General features: G+C 42.6%; 1 protein-coding gene across 1 annotated transcript in view; it reads left to right on the plus strand.

Annotated features, from left to right (window-relative positions):
* The first annotated feature begins 6617 nt into the window (after positions 1-6617).
* LOC137432158 (epidermal growth factor receptor kinase substrate 8) overlaps positions 6618-21522 on the plus strand; it is a 68656-nt gene continuing 53751 nt past the window's right edge. The window contains exons 1-3 of the mRNA XM_078783939.1: positions 6618-6777; positions 16492-16605; positions 19227-19291. Coding sequence (XP_078640065.1) covers positions 16529-16605; positions 19227-19291 — 142 coding nt within the window. The 5' untranslated portion in view covers positions 6618-6777; positions 16492-16528. The remainder of the gene's footprint in view (positions 6778-16491; positions 16606-19226; positions 19292-21522) is intronic.

A 21522-nucleotide genomic window follows, 5' to 3' on the forward strand; every position in this document is an offset into this window, starting at 1 on the left:
CTGAAGAGGAAAAGCACATTCACATAGAAGCAGTTTTTGTTGCTTTTAGAAATTTCTAAATCAATTGTGTAGAGCAAAATGCAATAATCATATTAATCCCATCAAACCTTTTTGATTGCTTGTCTGTTTGTAAAGTGAGGGGTTTACTGAGATGAATTAACTCACCAAATTCACCAGACCAAACCAAACCAAACGTCACCAAAGGTGCATGAGCTTATGTTTTCACCCCCTCTGTTTGTCTGTGAACAGGATATCTCAAAAGGTTGTGGACGGATTCGGACGAAATTTGCTGGAGAGGTTGGGTGTGACAAGGAAGGATTTATTACATTTTGGTGAAGATTCGTATCTGGATCCGAAATTTTTTAAGAGATGGATCTTCACCATTGAGAGATACTGCGAAAAACAATATATAGCACGATATCTCAAAAAGTTATGGATAAATTCGGATGAAACTTAGTGGACAGGTTGGTTGCATGACAAGGATGAATTGATTCTATTTTGGTGAAGATTCGAATCCGGATCCGGATTAGAGAATTTGTTACGTGATTACACCATTGAGAGACAGGGCAAGAAACGATATAAAGCACGATATCTCAAAAAGTTGTGGACGGATTCAGACGAAACTTGGTGGACCGGTTGGGTGTGTGACAAGGACGAATCGATTCGATTATTGTTAAGATTCGAATCCAGATCCGGATACGAGAATTATTAAAAGCTTTAAGTGATTCTTTATCATTGAGTGATATGGCCAAAAACGATATATAGCATGATATTTACCTTCGCAAAAGCGGAAGGTTATGTTTTGATCGCTGTGTATTTATTTGTATGTCTGTGTGTGTGTATGTTAATCGCATAACTCAAAAAGTATTCAACCGAATTGCATGAAATTTGGTGGGATGATTGGTTATTATACGGGACACATTTGATTAGATTTTGGGAAACAGATTTGCTCAAATTCTGACTATTTTTAACTCGATCGTATTTCACTCAAAGTTATGAGCGACTGAAGAAGAAGATGTCCATCCAGGACGTCATCACTATAACGCGATCTCCCGCGATCATTTCAACCTCAAAAAAAATTATAATTGCAGATTTGTCAAGAGATGAGGCATATTAACAAACGAATGAAACAGATTTGCTCAAATTCTGACTATTTTTAACTCGATCGTATTTCACTCAAAGTTATGAGCGACTGAAGAAGAGGATGTCCATCCAAGACGTCATCACTATAACGCGATCTCCCGCAATCATTTCAACCTCAAATGAAATTCAAATTGCAGATTTGTCAATCGGGGAGGCATATTAACAGACGAATGAAACAGATTTGCTCAAATTCTGATTTTTAAAAATCGATCGCATTTCACATAAAGTTTCACATCGCATACACTCCCATGCCAAGTACAGAACAGTAGCTGCGGCGAAGGTATGCGCTCTACCGAGTGCCCGGATTCTAGTTAAAAATGTTGTGGACGGATTATAACAAAACTTGGTGGACGAGCTGGATCGGTGAGAAAAAAAGCCGATTCGATTTTGCTTCCGGTCCGAATCCAGATCTGGCCTATCAGTGGGATACAGAACGTGAACTGTTCAGCCTGGTGGAGGTGTGTGCTCTCTACCAAGTGTCATTCTAGTTACTCCCGCCAGGGAGTAATGCATTCGATCGTGTCCGTCCGTCCGTGTGTGTGTTCGTGTGTTTGTGAACAAGATATCTGGAAAAGTTCTGAACGGATTTGGATGAAAGTTGGTGGGATGAGTGCCCTTGGGAAAAGGAAGAATTGATTACTTTTTGGTGAAGCTCAGGATATTATTCCGGATCGAGGAATTTTTTGAAGGGGTTTTTACCATTGGAAGATAGGGCTCATTTTTTTTTAACATTATCTTCTATATATTTTATAGGTTCTCAAAGTGGTCCCTACCGCCCTCCAGTGGGTGCTGGGAACTTTCAGGGGGGCTCTCCAGAGTACACGGGCGGTAGGGGGGCGCTGGCAATGATTTGGGGGGCACTGGCGATTTAGAGGAGCAGCGGCGATTTGGAGCGCTCATTGGGCTTCCTGCAGTCTGAACAGGTTACCCGTCGCCATTCGGCAAATTGGCCATCCAATCAACGACCACATTCTTTCCCCCTTCGCATGGTTTTTATGATCACATATTCGCTGATGTCGTGTAGGTATTTTCTTGTCCATACATGCTCATGCAACAAACATGATAGTGTATGACACCAGCGAAATACTATTGGCCGCACAACACTACTTTTTGTCACGTGGTGCCATTTCAACCAATCGGCTTGCAAGAATCTTTTTATGCGGGATATAACACACTCTATTCGTGCTGGACTATTCAACGTGCCTGGTTCAACTTTACAGCCTGGCCTTGCCAGCACAGACATTGGGCAAGGTATGAACAGTCAGTGTTAGCGCTGGTGTTAGTCTTTCGACATTTTGGCTTGTTGATTTCGTTATTCAAAAAAGCTTCACGTCCGGTCGGCTTCAAGATGTCGGCCTCAAAGAAAAAGTGTTGTCAGTATTCCGTTGAATACATCAAGTATGGATTCATTCCATCTCCGACGAACAAACAGTTACCGATGTGTTTGTTGTGTGGTATCACGCTGTCCAATGAAGCAATGAAACAACCTCGACTGAGCGAGCACCTGAGTAAAAAGCACAGGGATAAGGCTCGCGCAGAGGTCAGCTATTTCCAATCGCTGAAAGAGAAATTTGAGAAGCGGTCCACGGTAACGACGATGTTCAAAGCCAGCCAAAAGCTCGTGGATAAAGGACTGGAAGCGTCGTCTAAGCTGTCATTGCTCATCGCCAGATCTGGAAAACCGTATTCAATCGGCGAACAGTTGATCAAACCAGCTGTTGGGGAAGTGATAAAAACCGTCATGGGCCAGGATCCGAATCCAGTTCTCTCGTCGATTGCGCTCAGCAATGATTCCGTGGCCAGGCGGATTGATGAAATGTCATCAGATGTAGAAGATGAGCTGTGTAGTGAGCTGAGAAGCACACACTTCGCCATCCAGCTGGAGGAGTCCACTTTGCGTGACAGTGACGCCCTGTTACTCTGCTACGTTCGCTTCATCCGTGATCAGGAAATGGTGGAAGAAATGTTGTTTGCCCGCTCTCTCCAGACCGATACGAAGGGTTCTTCCATCTTCCAAACGTTGGAGAAGTACTTTACTGATAAGAACATACCGATGGAGAACATTCTCGCTTGCGCGACGGACGGGGCACCAGCGATGGTTGGCCGCCAGCGTGGTTTTATTGCGCTTCTGAAGAACCAGGGACCGTCCGTGTTCGCCATTCACTGTGTCGTGCACCGCCAGCATCTTGTAGCAAAAGCTCTCAGCACCAGACTTCATACATCACTCCAAACAGTAATCAAAGCAGTGAATAAAATCAAGGTGCCGTCTCTGCATGATTGGCTGTTTCGTCAGCTTTGCCAGGAGAGCGATGAGGCATTCGAGCGGCTCCTGTTGCACACCGAAGTTCGATGGTTGTCCAAAGGCGCTTGTTTGACACGTTTCCATGCCCTCTTCTCAACAGTGGTCGAGTTTCTGTCGGAAATTGATACGGAGCTATCGGAGAAAGTGAATGCGATTGAGCATGATGTGGCTTACCTCACGGACATATTCAGTATACTGAATGATGTCAACAAACAACTCCAGGGTGACCATATGACGCTGATTAAAGCAAAGAAAGTGATCGGCGCGTTCGTAACCAAGGCGACTCTGCACAGGGAAACCCTCGGCCGCAGAGATGTGTAGGCTACCACTTTCCCCGGTTGGCAAAGAAAACTGCTGTTTCTGATGAAGAGCTGCTCGTTTATTGCAATCACCTTGAGAAGATTCGTGGAGATATGGAGCAACGTTTCAGAGACATGCGAGAACTGTCGGTGCCAGCATGGGTGATCAACCCATTGAAATGTGACATTCAAGATGTGAAGCGCGAATTACAGGACAAAATTATCAACCTCCACAATGACGAGGCGAAGGCAAGATTCTCGCAGCATGAATACGGCAAATTGTGGATTCTGGAGCGGGGCGAATACCCCGCAATGTGGACAGAGGCAGAACTGCTGCTGATGGCGTTCCCCACATCATACCTCGTTGAAAGAGGGTTCAGCACCGTGATGGTGCTGCTGAGCAAGTATCGAAACCGCCTTGACATTATCAAGAGGGGCGATCTGCGTATCTACCTCACTGAGATGGAGCCAGACGTTCGTAATCTCGCAGCGAGTCACCAGGCCCACCCTTCACACTAACGGTATTTGGGCCTGTGATAACAGATTCCCAGTTTGTCTCACCTCGACCTGTTCTGCTGAAACATTGTAGGTCATGCAAAATAAAAAATAAAGTAAAATATTATTCAGAAAATATTTGGCTTCTGTTATTTTTGCTTCCTATCTACATAAATTCTGGGTGTCCGACCACGAACGATAGGACAAGGGGGGCATTGGGCCGGTCCAAGAGGGCAGAAGGGGACGGTAGTCCAAAAAAGTTTGAGAACCACTGAATTATATTCTATATTTAACATTGTGATATGAAAATAGTTTTCATATTTGTTGTAAATGTAGTTTAAACTCATGGTTATGCGTTAGAGCGGTGTATTTTTTAGCAGCGTCGTCTTCAATGTTCTTTTTTTTTCTAATAAAGACATATTCTGTCATTTTAAAACCACCAAAGTGTGTATTACGTTTCCCCGTTTCATAAAATGTATCGTTTGATACGTATAATTCTTTAAAACAGTTTTTTTTTTTTTTTTTTTTTTTACCTCAGTAGAGATATCAACATTTACCTCAGCGAATGTCAATCGCGGTGTCAGTATTTGATGAACTTATAAAGACTTAGGTGAGTTATAAGTGTGACCAGCATGTGCACGGGATTGTTCCCAGAAGAATGAGTGGTCGCATTAGCTTGTACGACTTAAAATGAGCGAGTTTTGTTTTGACGTTTGGGCCAGTTTTACATGTTGTATCCCTAAGGAATGAAACGAACGTTTTCCTGGCTTACAATTTTATTTGAAGTCACACATGCCTCAAAACACACTCACTTATATAGAATTGACCGCTGAATCCGAAAATGTAAGTGAAATTGCCTTGTTTCTTTTTTTAAACATTATTTTCTATATATTCTATATATATATATAATATATATATATGTGCAGTGTCTGTCTTGTCTTGTGTTGTCACTGAACTACTCCCTCAAACTTTTGTGAAATCGTACTATTCCAACTTGACCCACAGCGGGAGTATGCGCTCTACTGAGTGGCGTTCTAGTTTGAATTTGTGATACATGACAGATGTGGAATATATCTCACATAAGTCCCAAATTTCTCGTTCATTTACACCAACACTGACTGTACCTTCAATGGTATTTTTTTTTTTACAAGTTGCCCATAAATTCGTACACCTTTTAGACCCAGAATCGATTATATCTTGTCATTTCTGACAACTTTTCTATATAGTAATATCGCGGCAAAAAATTATTAACGGAGAAAATACGAATAGAAATTACCTCCTTCCGACGAGAAAGAGCCAATCATAGAGAAGCGATACATCATGTGATCATATCGGCCAATGAGCGGCCTTCCCGGATAGCGGTTAGGGTTAGGGTTAGGGTTATGATTATGGTTATGGTTATGGTTAGATTTAGGGTCATATTTAGGGTTAGGGTTAGAGTTAGGGTTAGATTTAGGGTTAGGTTTAGATTTAGGGTTATGTTTAGATTTAAGGTTAGATTTAGGGTTAGGGTTAGATTTAGGGTTAGGGTTAGATTTAGGGTCAGGGTTAGATTTAGGGTCAGGGTTAGATTTAGGGTTAGGGTTACATGAGATTCATTCAAATTTGATATTTGTTTCAGTCAAAATAACTCATTTTTGATGATTTGGATGGGGGGTGGGGGGGGGGGGGGGGGGAGATTAATTCATGGAATAAATTCATGGCATGAATTATATCATATATCATAAAAAATGATATCATATCATAAATCATATCATAAAATGAATATCAAAAAATGAATATCCATGTCATGTCAAATATCATTTCAAATATCAAGTTTGAAATGAATATCAATTCGAATGAATTTCATCAACAACATCGGAAAAACCTGGGTTTGATGTGAACAAGTGAACGAAAAAACATGTTTTAGGGCTACTTTTAAAAACACATCTTTAAAAAAAGTTTCAAACCAATTATTATTATTTGTTTTATTAATTATTTTAAATTAAATTTTGATAGATGAAAATGTACCAGAAAAGAGGACCGTGGACCAAATTTCAGCTCTCTGGTACGTATGGAACCTAGAAAACGTACGGCTCATTGATTTGAAAAGGGACAAACAAAGTTCAGATGAAGTTAAATAAAAGTTTGTAAAAACGATTATGGACAACTTGTAAAAATTTACCCCTTCAATTGTTTACTCCTTACATAAACATATTGTCATTTACACCCCCATTGTAAAACGGTGTAACCAGAGTAAAACTGACTGGAATTAAAATATTTAATTTATATTGATTCAGTAACATGCTGTACGTGATCTTACCCTCACTGGTCACGTGATTCGTAACTGTGTGTGTGTTTCTGTTGCCAAAACAATAAATAACTGACCTTTGTGATCCACTCAGGGAGTTCGTTTTAATCGTGTACGTAGAGACCTGGTAACTGTTGCTGCGTCAGAACTTTATTGCTCTCACCTTTGAAACGGGTGTGTTTCACCGCAAGGCAAGTCGACTCGTTACCTGGACAAGGAGGTGGGACACCTGATCGTCAGCTCCCTCGGTAAGCTTAACCTGAACCGTTTTAGGAAGAACGCAGTTTTGTAGATCGAGGATATTTCTTGTTTTAATAATCGTTAGTGGAAAAATAAATTCGTTTCGGTTTGCTCTGATGTACAGAAATACAAATGAATGTTGAAAAGTAAAGCGGTTTATATACCTGTACTGCATGACATGGAGAAAACTTATTTTGTGATCTTACCTTACAACTAGTGGATTAATAAGTAAGTATAATCAAGACTATAATATTACTTTAATATGACCCTACTGCAAAGCCGCAATGAGCCGGCGAAGCCAAAGCCAAAGGATCCAGCAACATCTGGCTTTTCAACATAATACGTACGCGTTCATTCACAACACCGGCTTCGCCGGCTATAAAATATTTTACAAAGTCACTCAACAAAGTCACTCCATCATGTCTTAAAGTATTTTAATTACAAATTAGAGCTGCATAAGATTGTGAATCAAACAAAGACGTGTGAAACAAACTCATATTGAACTTTTTCGTAATTTTCTATGTATACTTCCGCATCCGCAAGATGGCGGCCTCCATGGAGCGATTTGGTGCGTCAAAGCTTCGAAATTCTCAAAGGATCCAGCAAAATCTGGCTTTTCAACATAATACGTACGCGTTCATTCACAACACCGGCTTCGCCGGCTATCATTAACAGAAACTACTGGAAAATTTATTTTAAAACAATTTAATCACAAGTACACCTGTTCCCTAGGGAGTGGTAGGAAGAGTCATTCCTATTTGGGGTATATAGATTACAGTAGATCTCGGGTCGGGCCTCAAGAGTTTCTTGAAGAGCAAACACTCCATTCAAAACCGTTTATAAGGAACGGGTGACTTGGCAAGCTCTAGCTAGTTGCTTGGTAACTGAACACACCTTGGGCTTACTCCCTTTCAGTTTAGTGTTAAACAGCAGTAGCGACTGTTTCACAAGGTAGGTGTTCATGGTTTATAATCTTTTGACGATGGTAAAGTTTTTCCACGAGACTGCACGATAAGCTATTTATACACGTTAACACGGAGTTTGTTCAAGGAGGAAACTCCTTGGGGGAGGTGGGATATTATTAGTAAGAATTTTTATTTTGTAATAACATTAATATTATGCTATTATCTTTACCTCCGCCACCAAAGGTGGATGAAGGTTATGTTTTCATCACTGTCTGTTTGTCTGTTTGTTTGTTTGTGAACAAAATATCTCAAAAGGTTGTGGACGGATTCGGACGAAATTTAGCAGAGATGTAGCGTATGTGACAAGGACCAAATGATTAGATTTTGGTGAAGATTTGGATTCCGATCCGGCTACTAGAAATTTTTTAAGTGATTCTTCACCATTGGGAGAAAGGGCCAAAAACGATACATAGCAGGATATCTGAAAACGTTGTGGACAGATTTGGACGAAACTTGGTGGACAGGTTGGGTGTCTGACGAGGAAGAATCGATTCAATTTTGGTGAAGATCTGAATATGGATTCAGATATGAGAGTTATTAAATTTTCTAAAGTGATTTTTCACCATTGAGTGATGTGGCCAACCAGGTGGAGGTATGCTCTCTACTGAGTGCTGTTCTAGTTTGTGTTGTTATTACCCTCGCCAGAGAAGAGGTTATTGCATTAGAGTCCGTTTGGAGAGCAGCCAGATAGTAGCCAGAGCTATTCCAGAGGAGGATGGTTTCAGGTGGACAATGGACAGTCAGTAGTATGTCTCGTTCCTGATATAGACAGCAACACGACTAGGATGGGGAAGGGGCCTGTCGAAACAGCAGAGGGAAGACACAGAGGGAGGATGTAGCTGTGATTTTTACATGGCTCATTCTGTTTGTTTGAAGGGGTCTTTTAATGATCACCCCTGAACCCCCGTTAACCAATCCAATTGTAGTTCATTTGTTGTAATATTTCTGGGTATAGTTTTGCTATCTCAATGAGGTTTTGCTTTACCACTGCAGTTGTTCCGAATGTCACCGTCACTTCTCAGCTTCCAGGTTCTATTTACTTCCGTATTTCAGCTCCTGGGCCTTGGTCATTTCACCGATTTCCAGATTCGGCCAAACTTGACGTCTCGATTGGCAATGCCATCTTTCCCTTGTTATATCTGAGCACTATGTCAGGTTGCAAGGCCTTGTTTACATTGTTCACACATGATGAGATTGGTCAGGTCATGAGAGAGCACGCACCATGCGTATGTCCTCATTTTTAACGATTGCTCTTGGTTTGTGCTTCCATGACTTTTCCTGAACTGGGATCTTGAAATATTATTTTGCAGATGTGCAAGTGGATTACTCTACAATTCTACATACATTCCTCAGTTTCTCAGGCCTCGTACTGCATTCTCTTCTGATTCCGATGTACCACAAATCTGTTACAGATTGTTAGTGCTGCCAAGAAGTTTCTTGCCAAGGGTTATACTGGGTGTTTTGCCAACAGTGGAAAGGGAAGGAATATTGGAAGTTGGCTATGGTGCAAGTGATAACTCGTGTACTCTTCACAAAGGACATCGCTGGGTATTTAGTGTCTCCCAAATCATTCTGGCAGATGGAACGCCCAGTTTAACGTACATACAGGGGACGGCACACACTATGATGGTTCACCCTGGCTATGAAACACCGGGATGACAGTTTATGGCTGGGTCGAAATTCGAACCCAGACAGTAGCCTGGTGTAGGCTTAGCGGTTAGGGTGCCAGCTTGGGATCCTGGGATCCTGGGTTCGAATCCCGGTCGATCGCTGAATTAACGCCAGGGGGGTTGATTCAGTCTGTCATCCTTCCGAGGTACAGTTCAAAATTGAGTATCAGTTCACTGGTAATTCCCTGTGTGTCGCAAGAGGCGACGAACAGGGTTGGCGGCACGAAGGGCATCCGGCCATAAAACATTGCTTCAAAGAGGGGACCAAGGTGCCCAAAAATCGCCAATCCCTGCTCTGCGGGAAAAAATGGCCTCTAAAGATGGTCACAGCTTGGAGGCGAATGTGCGTACCTCGAGTGTTCCAACCTCCGTCGGAGGGATGTTGTTTTTCAAGGATCTTGAGCCCTGTGCGGACGGATGTTTCCTGGCTTCATTCGAAGTCTCCCGCCCACATGTTCTGCTGCACAGCAATACTGTGAATCTCTGAAGCTTTTGCAGTTACGCTGATTGGGACCTGTGCCGGTGCTGCTGCAAGATTCAGAAGGGATTCTGTAAGAGGCTCAAACCATTTCCACACATCCCGGTACGTTTTCTTTCCCCGTCCTGGAAAGGATGAACCAGTGTCACACCCAGTCAATAAGCTATGGAATAGTGCCAGAGCTGCTGCCTTGTACCGCCAAATATTTGATGTAATTTTGTGGGCCCTGATGTACCTGAATGTCTTCCCTGAACCAAAGGTGATCCACAGATCCGAAATATCCAGTTGGGTGACTATGGAAACAGCCAGAACTATTACACCAGTGTCCACCGTTCGAATGGTAACTTGATTGTATCATTGGGCGACACGATCAGCTACAGGTATCATCATCCGAGTGTTCACCTCCTCATGGATACCTGGCTCTAGTTTGGTTGTGTCGTTATCCATGCGCGTGCATTTCACACGGTGTCAAAGGTTCACACCTGATCTTTTCCATCAGGTGGTGTTTCCTTTCCGATATCATCAGCCAGGAAGTTGAAAAACTCTTTGGTGGAATCAACCTGGAGAAATGACTGTTTCTTATAAGTGTTGTTGCCATAACTCGTCTACGTTGCCCAGTTCCCCTGCTTTCTCCTCAATGTGGGCTTCATGGTGTCAAGAACCAGTCAATGTGGGGTTCATGGTGCCAAGAACGAGTCAATGAGGGGTTCATGGTGCCAAGAACCAGTCAATGTGGGGTTCATGATGTCAAAAACCAGTCAATGTGGGGTTCATGGTGTCAAGAACCAGTCAATGTGGGGTTCATGGTGTCAAGAACCAGTCAATGTGGGGTTCATGGTGTCAAGAACCAGTCAATGTGGGGTTCATGGTGTCAAGAACCAGTCAATGTAGGGTTCATGGTGCCAAGAACCAGTCAATGTGGGGTTCATGGTGCCAAGAACCAGTCAATGTGGGGTTCATGGTGCCAAGAACCAGTCAATGTGGGGTTCATGGTGCCAGGAACCAGTCAATGTGGGGTTCATGGTGCCAAGAACCAGTCAATGTGGGGTTCATGGTGCCAAGAACCAGTCAATGTGGGGTTCATGGTGCAGAGAACCAGTCATTGTGGGATTCATGGTGCAGAGAACCAGTCATTGTGGGATTCATGGTGCAGAGAACCAGTCATTGTGGGGTTCATGGTGCAGAGAACCAGTCATTGTGGGGTTCATGGTGTCAAGAACCAGTCAATGTGGGGTTCATGGTGCAGAGAACCACTTAAATGTGGGGTTCATGGTGCAGAGAACCACTTCAATGTGGGGTTCATGGTGCAGACAACCACTTCAATGTGGAGTTAATGGTGCAGAGAACCACTTCAATGTGGGGTTCATGATGCAGAGAACCACTTCAATGTGGGGTTCATGGTGCAGAGAACCACTTCAATGTGGGGTTCATGGTGCAGACAACCACTTCAATGTGGGGTTCATGGTGCAGAGAACCACTTCAATGTGGGGTTCATGGTGCAGAGATCCTGAGCACCTCCATGAGGTTTCATTTTTCTGTTTTTATTTTTATGAATGGTTTGGGGGAGGGGATGAGAAGGGTGGAGTCCCTGTATAGAGAGAGTTACGACAACCCGGAATTAGAAGCCATTTTGTTTCCATTGTTTGCGCCACGCACAAGTGCACTGCCCGCTAGTGTGTATACATTGTGCGTAACCTAGTACAAAATTTGAGTGCCTACATTGTGTAATTTGTGATTTGCACCGTGTCCCTCGCTTTTGATATGATTTTATTTTCGTCAAAGATAAGAATCGGATTTTGTTTATTGCAATAATCTTTGTTCAGAAATGTAGTTTTATGTGGGGAGGAGAGGCGGAAAAGGAATAAAAGGGAAAGAGGGGACAGGAAGTGCCTATCATTTTCTGGACTACCTTGCTCTCTTGCGTCTTACTTTCTTGACGAGCATGCATGCACATAAAGCCGACAATGTGAACATTTTCAAATCTCTGTTAAAGACTCATTTATTTGAAAATGCCTACATCTGATTATATCTTAGGTTTTCTTCTTGTATAATTTGTATTTGTATATTCATCTCGTTGGCTTTCTTCTCTTTTCTAAGCGCTTAGAAGCTCCTGCAATTTACGCCATATAAATTCCTATTATTATAACAAGATTGCCTTCAAACCATCTTGACAAATGACAGAAATGTTGATTTTAAATATGAAAATTAAAAAGTAATTTAACTTTTCATGTCGGCGCACCGGGAGAAATACATATGCACAATTAAATTGTAATTATATAAAAGGCCCAGAAATTGTAATCCAGACTTGCAATGGAAGAGTATGCATGTAAAACATACCCGTTTTTCATAGCAATGTACAATTAGTTGTATGGTGTACATCTAAACTATTCCAAATTACATACATGTACATCTTACTATAATTCACCAAATGTCCGTCCGTCTGTTCGAAGGTACCGCAAAAACGGCTCAACCGATCGAAACGATATTTTAGGTGGGTAATCCTGGGATCTCCAGGAGTAGAATAGGCTATTTAGTTTTCCCAATTTCAGCTTTGGTCTCCAGTATTCTCAGGTTTTGACTCCCCCATAACATTCACGTTCGCATAACGTCCATTGTGACGATGTTCTCATTGTGACGATGTGTTCACGGTAGTGTTTGACGTGACGGTGTGAACGTAATTTCGTAATGTTTTCGTTTCATAATCCTTTAATAATAATAATAATAATAATAATTCATTTATTTTGTATAGCGCTTTTCATGAAGCCCAAAGGCGCTTTGACAGAGTGCAAAACATAATGGATGATGGACGTTTAATGATGATGGACATGATGGACATAAATGAACGTTTAATGTTTAATGAACGTTTAATGCCCTTCGATGTCCGGGGCCGCGCGCGCGCTACACTGGACGGGCCAGCATGTACCTTGCCCTTCGCCGTCAAGCTCGGGTAAACCGCTGAGCCCCATCCGTGATGGGGACTGGGGCTTGAGACAGTGTCCTTCATTAAAAGCATAATAAACGCTGTCTCCATCGATCTTACCAAGGCCGTAACAGCCGTAACGTTCAATCTCTACATGAGAGAATTCCACATAGCTATTTGGGCGGTGAATACGCTAACAGATCGCTGTCTCCATCGATCTTGCCAAGGCCGTAACAGCTATCGGCTCAAAATCCTTTTAACTGTTGATTTGGTACAGTTACACGTATCGGGAATTTGGTACACGTATCGGGAGTACATATGACATCACATAGCGATTGTGAACACGATTATCGATCACGATTCACGATCACGATCATCACAATCATGGTGTATCGATCACGATGTGAAACACGATGGAATAATATTTACCGATATGAACAGTAATGTGGTTTTTATTGAAATTCTAAAGATACTGTTTAGATTTTGATGACTAGAGAAATACCCGTGCTACGCACGGGTGGGAGGCCGGAAGCAAACAGGCAATGCAGATACGGTGAATGCTAAAGCATGAAACCAATAAATTTCACATTCCTGTAGCACCTTCAGTCGCACGTCAGACATGGACAGCAAGTTCGTGAAGGACTTCCATGAAAAACGTACCTGTTCGCAAACAAACGGGTACATTCACGTAGAGAAACATCGATCGTGGGACTGTGGCGAATATCAGAAATATCAGAAATTGAAGGCTTTTTTTATTTTAAACGATTCATATAAACATCCGTTGAATCATATCACATGCAAATCATCAAAATCTAAACAGTATCTTTAGAATTACCATTACTTTATCTACCAGGGGACTTGTCAGCCGGTGTCTGTGACTTGTGGGCGCACTACAATGAACACGACAGCACTTGCAGTACTCAAACAATAACTGTATTGAAACAAAAGTACAGTAGCAAACGTGGGTACAATATTCACTGTTACCGGCGGTCAGTGCGAATCCGCATCCACGTGCAGTGTTCCCTTGGACGCTCACGAGTCTCCTCTGGGACAGTGGGACTGCCTAATGAATGGCCGGCCTTGGATTACTGCTCCACTTCGAGTTGCACGAATAATCCTCTAGGCCGGCCCTTCAGTATAATCAGCGCTCCAAAGGTGTCCTCACGCTCTTCCGGAGATGTAAGTATCCTGCCCGACACACAGTCCAAATGAGTCTTGTTGTACTGGCAAAGTTGCACCTTCAACGTGGGTTGCAATCGTACGAGTATTGCTTTGCAAAGCCTCGCTCAACAACACGCACACCTGGTCCTCCGACCATTCGTCCTCGCGCTCCTCTGTGCACCAATCAGGAAATGTCGAGAGAGACAGAGAGACAGAGACAGAGACAGAGACAGAGAGAGAGAGAGAGAGAGAGAGAAAGATAAAAGTGTGTGTGCGTGTGTGTGTGTGTGTCTGTGACAGAGAGAGAGAGCGAGACAGACAGAGACAGACAGAGAGAGACAGACAGAGAGAGACAGAAAGATACAGAGCTCGGGATTTCCGAGTAGTCATTCCTTCCAGGCACATTGGAAACATGAACACAAAGGTTCCTTCAGCCCGGAATCCAATAATACAACTCAACTATTTTCTACCCAAACTGAAAACACCGTTTCGGCAACAATCACTGGCCCATTTCGGTGATCCACACAGTTTACGGGAACGCTTTAAACGTTCCTCGTTAACCAACGATCAATCTAATCTACCTTATGCATAAGTGCATAACTACATCTTACCAGTCGTTGCTATCTATGCCTTCATCACATTTTATCGATCGACGGCTTTCTCTCACGCTGACTCTATATATACCACTGTAGCATCTATAGTCACATTATAACTGGCACCGATCACGTACAGCGAGAGATGCGCTTTTAACTGACATAAGGACGTCATAAATGACAACAAGCATGAAGAACAAATGTAACATGGTAGATATGGTGGCGTAAAGGTCGCTACGTCAACTGTGGTAAACTTCCGGAAAAAAAATTTTTTTGACAACCTTTAAATATTTCTTTTATTTCAATTCAATTATATACTTGAACACCGAAGAACACAAATGGCCTTTTGGCACTTTCAAAACCCTTCCGTTTGGCAGTACTTGGACAAAATACAGACTTGGCATTTAACATGGATTATATATTTTTTTCTTGACTTGGGTTTACTTTCTTAACTCAGTATATCAATCTGGTGAGTTTCTTTTACACTTTGGTGATTTATTTGTTAAAAGAACCATGTCACTGCTTGTCTGTCGCAGCAAGAAGTCAACAACAGGATTATATCACAGGTGGCGTGGCAAAATGTACGGACAGGTGCATTTGATGATTGGCTTCACAGTCGGGTATACAAGGGTTGTTGCGTTCTGTATCCAGAAGGCTAGTCAACCAACGACTGGTTCAAGCAGGCTATCGTGGCAGGCATCCCCTGAGAAAGCCACGCCTGACCAGACAACACAGCCAGCGCCGATTGCAGTGGGCCAGAGAGCACCGTCAATGGCAGCCAGGACACTGGAATCACATGACCTTCAGTGACGAGTCTAGATTTCTGGTCTATCGTCAAGATGGCCGCGTCCGAGTGCGCAGACAAGTCCATGAAGCCCACAACGAAGATTGTATAGTGCCAAGAGTCCAAGCTGGAGGTGGTGGGGTGACTGTTTGGGCTGCTTTTCATTAAGGGGGCAAAACTGACCTGGTTGTTCTGAATGGAAACCTGAACCAGTTCAAGTACAGCGTCATTCTGGAAGAAACATTGCTTCCATTTGCTTGTGCAGCCTTTCGAGGAAACTTTGTCTTCCAAGATGACAATGCACGGCCTCATCGTGCTCGCATGATCCAACACTTTCTTGCTGACTGTGGTGTAGAGCATATGGAGTGGCCTGCCATGTCCCCGGATATGAATCCGATAGAGAACTTGTGGGCAAAATTAACGCATCAAATCGACAACTTGGACCAACAGCCTGCCTCTGTGCGTGAATTGCAGCAGGCTATTGTCACTGCATGGCAAGCGATTCCTGTCCAAACCTTGGCAAATCTCGTGAACAGCATGCCTCAACGTGTACGTGCTCTCCCGAATGCTCGTGGGGGTTACACGAAGTACTGAACTGTAATTTTACTGTCCGTAATCCCAGTCATAATTTAGCTTTTGTTTATGTTGAAAAAAAATTTGGCTAATGTGCAAAATAAAGAGATACTTCTGGAAAACGTACAGAAGTTTAACACAGTACTGTCCGTGAATTGAGTTCGATATCAGTTTACATCACTTTCAAGGATCAATTTATTTGCTTCGAAATGTCAAATGTCGTTTTTGTTTCTTTTAAAGGTCACCAACAAAATCTGGAATAATTTCAACATAATTCCAATGAACTTTTGGTTCTAAGTCATCTTGAAAAGTAAGTTCACCCCCACAAAAAAAATATTCCATATTAAATGCCAAGTCTGTATTATGGCATTTTACATCATCTCGACCAATCAAATTTGCTGCTCGCAGACCCCGCCCATGCCCTTTTTTCTCAAGGCTGTGTGGGGTAAGGTGTTCTATGAAGTCTCCAGTTTGTTTAATAGGTTATAGTAATTAAATAAATTAAATGACTTGGTGGCTGCATGTCCAATTCTCATGTCTCTCCCTCCAATTTGTTTCTGCTTTTGATCCTCTCACAGCCTTACTAACTTCGTTGCTGGGATTATAACTTCTACCATGAGTTTTGTTAACCCGTTCAGTAACTCTCCAAACTACAGATCTTCCAGCCTTGGTGAAACGAACCTGCTGAACAAGTAAGCTTTGTGTTTTGGAAGAAATGATATCACATCCAATTGCTCAGTGAGAAGAGTTTACATTGTTTGGGGAAGTTGTCTTTTGGGATGCGATTTTGTAATGGTGAGAATGGTGAGGGAAAGAATGGGATTTATATATGGGGTTTAGATAGATGTGGAAATCAATGTGTGACATGTATTACTAAAAGGAGGTGTGTGTGTGTGTGTGTGTGTGTGTGTGTGTGTGTGTGTGTGTGTGTGTGTGTGTGTGTGTGTGCGTGTGTGTGTGTGTGTGTGTGTGTGTGTGTGTGTGTTGTGTGTCTTTGTATTATGCTTTATTTCTAATAATTCCTGCTATCATTGAATTATAAAAAATATTGTTGGAGAGCAAATAATCGATTTACTTGTTTGGAAAGCTAATAATCGATTTCCTTGTTTGGAAAGCAAATAATCGATTTACTTGTTTGGAAAGCTAATAACCGATTTACTTGTTTGGAAAGCAAATAATCGATTTACTTGTTTGGAAAGCTAATAATCGATTTACTTGTTTGGAAAGCTAATAATCGATTTACTTGTTTGGAAAGCAAATAATCGATTTACTTGTTTGGAAAGATAATAATCTATTTTCTTGTATGGAAAGCTAATAATCGATTTCCATGTTTGGAAAGAAAATAATCGATTTACTTGTTTGGAAAGCTAATAACCGACTTACTTGTTTGGAAAGCAAATAATCGATTTACTTGTTTGGAAAGCTAATAATCGATTTACTTGTTTGGAAAGCTAATCATCGATTTACTTGTTTGGAAAGCTAATAAACGATTTACTTGTTTGGAAAGCAAATAATCGATTTACTTGTTTGGAAAGCTAATAATCGATTTACTGGTTTGGAAAGCAAATAATCGATTTACTTGTTTGGAAAGCTAATAATCGATTTACTGGTTTGGAAAGCTAATCATCGATTTACTTGTTTGGAAAGATAATAATCTATTTATTTTTTGGAACGCTAATAACCGATTTACTCGTTTGGAAAGCTAATAATCGATTTACTTGTTTGGAAAGCAAATAATCGATTTACTTGTTTGGAAAGCTAATAATCGATTTACTTGTTTGGAAAGCTAATAATCGATTTACTTGTTTGGAAAGCTAATAATCGATTTACTTGTTTGGAAAGCTAATTATCGATTTACTTGTTTGGAAAGCTAATAATCGATTTACTTGTTTGGAAAGCTAATCATTGATTTACTTGTTTGGAAAGCTAATAATCGATTTACTTGTTTGGAAAGCTAATAATCGATTTACTTGTTTGGAAAGCTAATAATCGATTTACTTGTTTGGAAAGCTAATAATCGATTTACTTGTTTGGAAAGCTAATCATCGATTTACTTGTTTGGAAAGCTAATAATCGATTTACTTGTTTGGAAAGCTAATCATTGATTTACTTGTTTGGAAAGCTAATAATCGATTTACTTGTTTGGAAAGCTAATAATCGATTTACTTGTTTGGAAAGCTAATAATCGATTTACTTGTTTGGAAAGCTAATAATCGATTTACTTGTTTGGAAAGCTAATAATCGATTTACTTGTTTGGAAAGCTAATAATCGATTTACTTGTTTGGAAAGCTAATCATCGATTTATTTGTTTGGAAAGCTAATAATCGATTTACTTGTTTGGAAAGCTAATCATCGATTTACTTGTTTGGAAAGCTAATAATCGATTTTCTTGTTTGGAAAGCTAATAATCGATTTACTTGTTTGGAAAGCTAATCATCGATTTACTTGTTTGGAAAGCTAATAATCGATTTACTTGTTTGGAAAGCTAGGAATCGATGTACTTGTTTGGAAAGCTAATAATCGATTTACTTGTTTGGAAAGCAAATAATCGATTTACTTGTTTGGAAAGCTAGTAATCGATTTACTTGTTTGGAAAGCTAATAATCGATTTACTTGTTTGGAAAGCTAATAATCGATTTACTTGTTTGGAAATCTAATAATCGATTAATTTTTTTGGAAAGATAATAATCTATTTACTTAAAACAAAAATGAATGTCCATAAAGCCTCTCTTTCCGGGATTGAGGAAGATGAAGTGGGAATGTGAGCTTAATGTAACGGTTCCAACGGTAACGTTTATTATTCTATGACAACAGGAACTTTTGTAAGACGGACCAACAAGGTTTTGGAACATGGAACATGGGAGGAGCACACAAAATTATACATAGTAATACTTCTCAAAGCAATATAAAAAATCTAAAAGTACATGGAAGAAGCACACAAACAACAACCTCAGCTACGACAACAGCAACTATACTGTACGTGCTACAAAAGATCCTTTTTCATGTGTCCTACTTCATTTTACATCCTCATTGACACTCACAGATAGACATGTAATGTGTTGTGAAGTACAGTGTGCTGTTGTACAACATACTGATGATTAAACCCATCAGCGAAGGGAAGGTTAGGTATGTTGTGGGAGAATGAAAAGTATGGACAGAGTACAAGTTCAACATGCTGAATTTAGGAATATTAGCAGCGTTGGGATGAAATACTGTATAAGGAACATCACTATCATGAGTGTATGAAGGTAGCATGATCAGGCATGGGAAGGTTTGTGACGTTGACCTTGTACTGTGTTTTCTCATTGGTAGTGCCTCACGACAAGGTGATCCTGGGTTGTTCGAGTCACAGAAACCCAACTCCAAGTCATTGTACTGTAAGTTGGGTTGGAAGTCCATTTGCACAATTTGTCTACAGAACACACTGCAACTTGTCTACAGAACAACCCTCAAATAAATGCACATTTGAGTCTATCAAACAGAGGTTATTCCATTTATTTAGATACGCAACACCTTTTCCAGGGCACAAAACCAGCAAATTACAGATCAAATACAAGAAAGAGCAATCAGAGATTGCAGACCCTCACCAGGACGTGTTTGTGTGGTGTATTTTGTATGGTGTTTATTAGCTGCTGTCTTTGTGTGGTTTATTGACGACATCGATTTATGTTCAATCCAATATGGCTGCCGAACGACGTGACTGATGATGACATCATCAATTTAATTGTCCCACACAGGTTTTGTGTAGATTACGCTTAATAAATTTAAAACTTATCAGATCAAGCGTTCTACTTGTCTAATCATGATGTTGAAGGAGCTGCGCTCCAACGCGAGTCGAAAGAATTGACGCGACCAAAGACGGAATTCGTCCGAGTTGCTTTATTGAAACAAAACAGCTCAGGTATTCTGAAAAGCCCGTTTATCGGGCAGCAATATATATACACATTTATGCCGGGGCGTTTGCCCGGGAAAACCGAGACCGGGCATGCCTGGGTGTCAAGGGCGAGTCCTGGAAAGGCGAGTCTGGACATGTCCGGGCGTCCTGGACGCGGCCTGGCAAGTCGAGGCTGAGCGTGCCCGAGCGCTCTGGGCGAGCCCTGGAAAGGCGAGAGCGGGCATGCCCGGACGCTCTGGGCGAGCCCTGGAAAGGCGAGTCTGGACATGCCCGGGCGTCCTGGACGCGGCCTGGCAAGTCGAGGCTGGGCGTGCCCGGGCGCTCTGGGCGAGCCCTGGAAAGGCGAGAGCGGGCATGCCCGGGAAAGACGAGACCGGGCGTGCCCGGGAGGTTCGGGCATGCCCGGGAACAGCGAGTCCGGGCATGCCCAGGAGAGGCGCGTCTGGGCCCGTCCGGACGAGCCCGGCATGGCGATCGCGCCCTGGCCGCGTCCTGGCAGGTGCAAGGCGATTGTGTACATTCAGCGGGAACCGCTACAATGTCATAATAAAGGCATTGATGACATCATCATGAATATATGTTGTTTTCAATGGGGAGTACGTGACAATGAGCCATGTTTCACTTTTTTCCATTAGGTGAGTTCCGAGATATAGAGATGCAAAAATTTTCCCTTTTTCCAAGATGGCGCCGCCTATGGCGTGTGGCAGTATCTTTCTAAGTACCATGTGACCTATGGTGTCAAACAGGTGTAGGTGCTCCTACGTTGAAAATTTCTTGACAATTGGGCCAATGGTTGCAGAGAAAAACATACTCACGTTCTGTGCGGACAAACAAGCAAACAGACAGACAGACAGACAAACAGACAAATAAACGGACCCAAATGCAATATTCTGGGGAGGGTAACAAGGAGTGACCTGGATCATTATTTTGGCCTTATTTAACTCCTAAACAATATTTATTTATGCATTGTAGCGGTTCCCGCTGAATGTACACAATCGCCTTGCACCTGCCAGGACGCGGCCAGGGCGCGATCGCCATGCCGGGCTCGTCCGGACGGGCCCAGACGCGCCTCTCCTGGGCATGCCCGGACTCGCTGTTCCCGGGCACGCCCGAACCTCCCGGGCACGCCCGGTCTCGTCTTTCCCGGGCATGCCCGCTCTCGCCTTTCCAGGGCTCGCCCAGAGCGCCCGGGCACGCCCAGCCTCGACTTGCCAGGCCGCGTCCAGGATGCCCGGGCATGTCCAGACGCCTTTCCAGGGCTCGCCCAGAGCGTCCGGGCATGTCCGCTCTCGCCTTTCCAGGGCTGGCCCAGAGCGCTCGGGCACGCCCAGCCTCGACTTGCCAGGCCGCGTCCAGGACGCCCGGGCATGTCCAGACTCGCCTTTCCAGGACTCGCCCTTGACACCCGGGCATGCCCGGTCTTGGTTTTCACGGGCAAACGCCCGGGCATAAATGTGTATATATATTGCTGCCCGATAAACGGGCTTTTGAGAATACCTGAGCTGTTTTGTTTCAATAAAACAACTCGGACGAATTCCGTCTTTGGTCGCGTCAATTCTTTCGACTCGCGTTGGAGCGCAGCTCCTTCAGCATAAACATGCACCAATCACATCGCTGGATCTGAATTTGGATGCACCATACAACATAGAGCTTTGGTTCTACTGAAGCAGTTTCTTGGCTGGGGTTACAATCCTGGACCACCATTTAATCCTG

Source organism: Myxine glutinosa, chromosome 8 (assembly GCF_964187855.1).
Source record: "Myxine glutinosa chromosome 8, kmMyxGlut1.1, whole genome shotgun sequence".
In the NCBI taxonomy this organism is placed as follows: domain Eukaryota; kingdom Metazoa; phylum Chordata; class Myxini; order Myxiniformes; family Myxinidae; genus Myxine; species Myxine glutinosa.